Genomic DNA, 2,311 nt, shown 5'->3' with positions numbered 1-2,311 from the left:
ATGGCACCATCCATTGCTCAAGTTCCCACTGCGGAAGTTGTTGTTCCTGTAAAGGCCGCTCCTGGAACAACCGAAACCAAACCCAGAGTGAGAAGAATCATTGACGAGGAAGGGGGGAAGACTACTGCTAGTGTACGTCATGGCGAGACCTTTGAGTCGCGCACATATAGCTTGGCCTAACAATGATGCAGCATCCAAACTACCTGCCTGTATGGGACTATGGAGAGAAGTACCTCCCTCTTGAACCCTTTACGCACGTCGACCACGGAAAAGACGCCGACCCCTCCTTCAAAGACCTCCTCACCGAAGGCTCTAAGATTCAAAAGTTGACTCCAACCATCGGCTCTGAGGTTACAGGCGTTCAGTTAAGCAAGCTCACCGCTGCCGGAAAGGATCAACTCGCTCTGCTCGTCGCCCAACGCAAAGTTGTCGCCTTCAGAGACCAAGATCTCGCCGATCTGCCCATCCAAGAGGCCCTCGATTTCGGAGGATACTTTGGCCGCCACCATATCCACCCAACTAGCGGAGCTCCGAGAGGGATATCCCGAGATTCATCTCGTGCACCGGAACAACAATTCCTGGGAATTCGATGAATATCTCGCGGCGAAGAACAGCAGTGTCGCATGGCATTCTGATGTCACATATGAGCAGCAGCCGCCCGGTACCACGTTCTTGTACCTCCTTGATGGTCCTGAAGTGGGCGGGGATACTGTTTTTGTCAACCAAGTCGAGGCCTATAACCGGCTTTCGCCAGCGCTCAAGGAGCGTCTGCACGGGTTGAAGGCTGTGCATTCCGGGGTTGAGCAGGCCGAGTTTAGTCTACAGCGTGGGGGAGTCGATAGACGTGACCCGGTCAAGACCGAGCATCCTCTTATTCGCACCCATCCGGTAACTGGCGAGAAAGCGCTTTTCGTCAATGGTGGATGTAAGTATACCCCCATGCTCTTTGAGAAAAGCTAGTGCTTACACCAAGACTAGTCACTCGCAGTATTGTCGGACTCAAAAAGGAGGAGAGCGATGCCCTTCTAGGTTTCCTGCTGGCTCATGTGGGTCGGGGAATTGATTATCAAGCTCGTGTTCGATGGGCTCCGAAGACCGTTGTTGTCTGGGATGTGAGTGAAATCTTGATTATTGATTAACGGCTCAAAAAACTAATGTCTGCATACAAATAGAACCGTGTCACGGCTCATTCTGCAATTGTTGATTGGACGACTGGTGAGCGTCGCCACTTGGCGCGCATTACTCCACAGGCTGAGCGCCCTTATGAGACACCTTACGTTCCAGAGAGTGAATCAAAGGCTTGAGGGTCTCTTGAATGGAGGTTTAAATAGGCCGGGAGAATGAGGAGTTCATATAATGATGCATGATTTGTCTCAAAAATCTCAGTCCACTTTGAATAAGTCGTAAATTAAGGGGATTGATATGACCACCCTTAGCTCTGACCCCTCTGCCTGAAAATTAAATCGCCGCCTTCCTAATTTGGATAGTGCCTGCCTTGACTCGTAGTTCCTACTACCGCTTTCTATACCGCCTTACAATTTTATACACCGCTTTCGTGCCAAACTCCCCATACAAAAGTATGAGACGGTAGATACCTGTAATTTGTATGTAAACCCCTAGCAAACTTAAGTCACTTTTATTATATGAAGTTTGGACTGCTTCATATGTCATCATCAACTGCTTCAGCATGAACTGACTTCTTACCAAGGGGCTATGTCATATAGGAGCCAGCTAGAATATACGATTTTTCTGATGAAAATGCATGTCTTTTTACTATGGATGTAAACCAGAAGTGGGCAGAATACACGGCAGAAAACTATACAGTGTCGGAGATTATGGCAGAATTCGGTATTGCAACCAATCAAGAAGGCGGTGACTGAATGTTCAGACAGGGGGGTCCCTGACACAATCCCCTCAATTAATTAGGAAATGTAGAATCATGTACGGAGTACTCCGTACTCCGTAGAACCTCCGAAGAAAGACGTGTCCAAGCCTATCCCTGATGACATATTGTAACATCAATGCATGGTGCTCAAATTCTCCGAACAACCTCATTCCAGCCACAATGGTGCAATTTCGGACTATTCGCGATAGGCCTGCATATCAACTTCTTGTCAAATTAAATTATTTCATGCTATCTCAAGGTCAAATCTCATTTCTTGGTAACTGTGACGTAAATGAATTCCTTTCTTTGATAAAGCCATGATACTATAATGGATTTTCTATGAACAACAGCGATCTGCATTGTTTATTCCATCGCAACACCCATGTCCAATATGGCAAATTTCTCGAAATTCCCCATCAGATAGCT

At 47.3% G+C, this 2,311-nt stretch overlaps 1 protein-coding gene across 1 annotated transcript; it reads left to right on the top strand.

Annotated features, from left to right (window-relative positions):
• N7518_001519 (TauD/TfdA dioxygenase family protein) lies at window positions 1-1,304 on the top strand (the record flags this gene model as incomplete). The annotated part of the gene is made up of 5 exons (XM_057182447.1): window positions 1-132; window positions 192-425; window positions 472-925; window positions 979-1,112; window positions 1,173-1,304. 5 exons carry the CDS (start codon window positions 1-3, stop codon window positions 1,302-1,304), a joined length of 1,086 nt encoding a protein of 361 aa, XP_057043897.1.
• Between the last annotated feature and the right edge of the window lie 1,007 nt (window positions 1,305-2,311).

The sequence above is a fragment of the Penicillium psychrosexuale genome (genome assembly GCF_028828465.1).
Source record: "Penicillium psychrosexuale strain IBT 29551 chromosome Unknown utg000002l, whole genome shotgun sequence".
NCBI lineage: Eukaryota > Fungi > Ascomycota > Eurotiomycetes > Eurotiales > Aspergillaceae > Penicillium > Penicillium psychrosexuale.
This window is presented reverse-complemented; position numbering and strand designations above follow the sequence as displayed.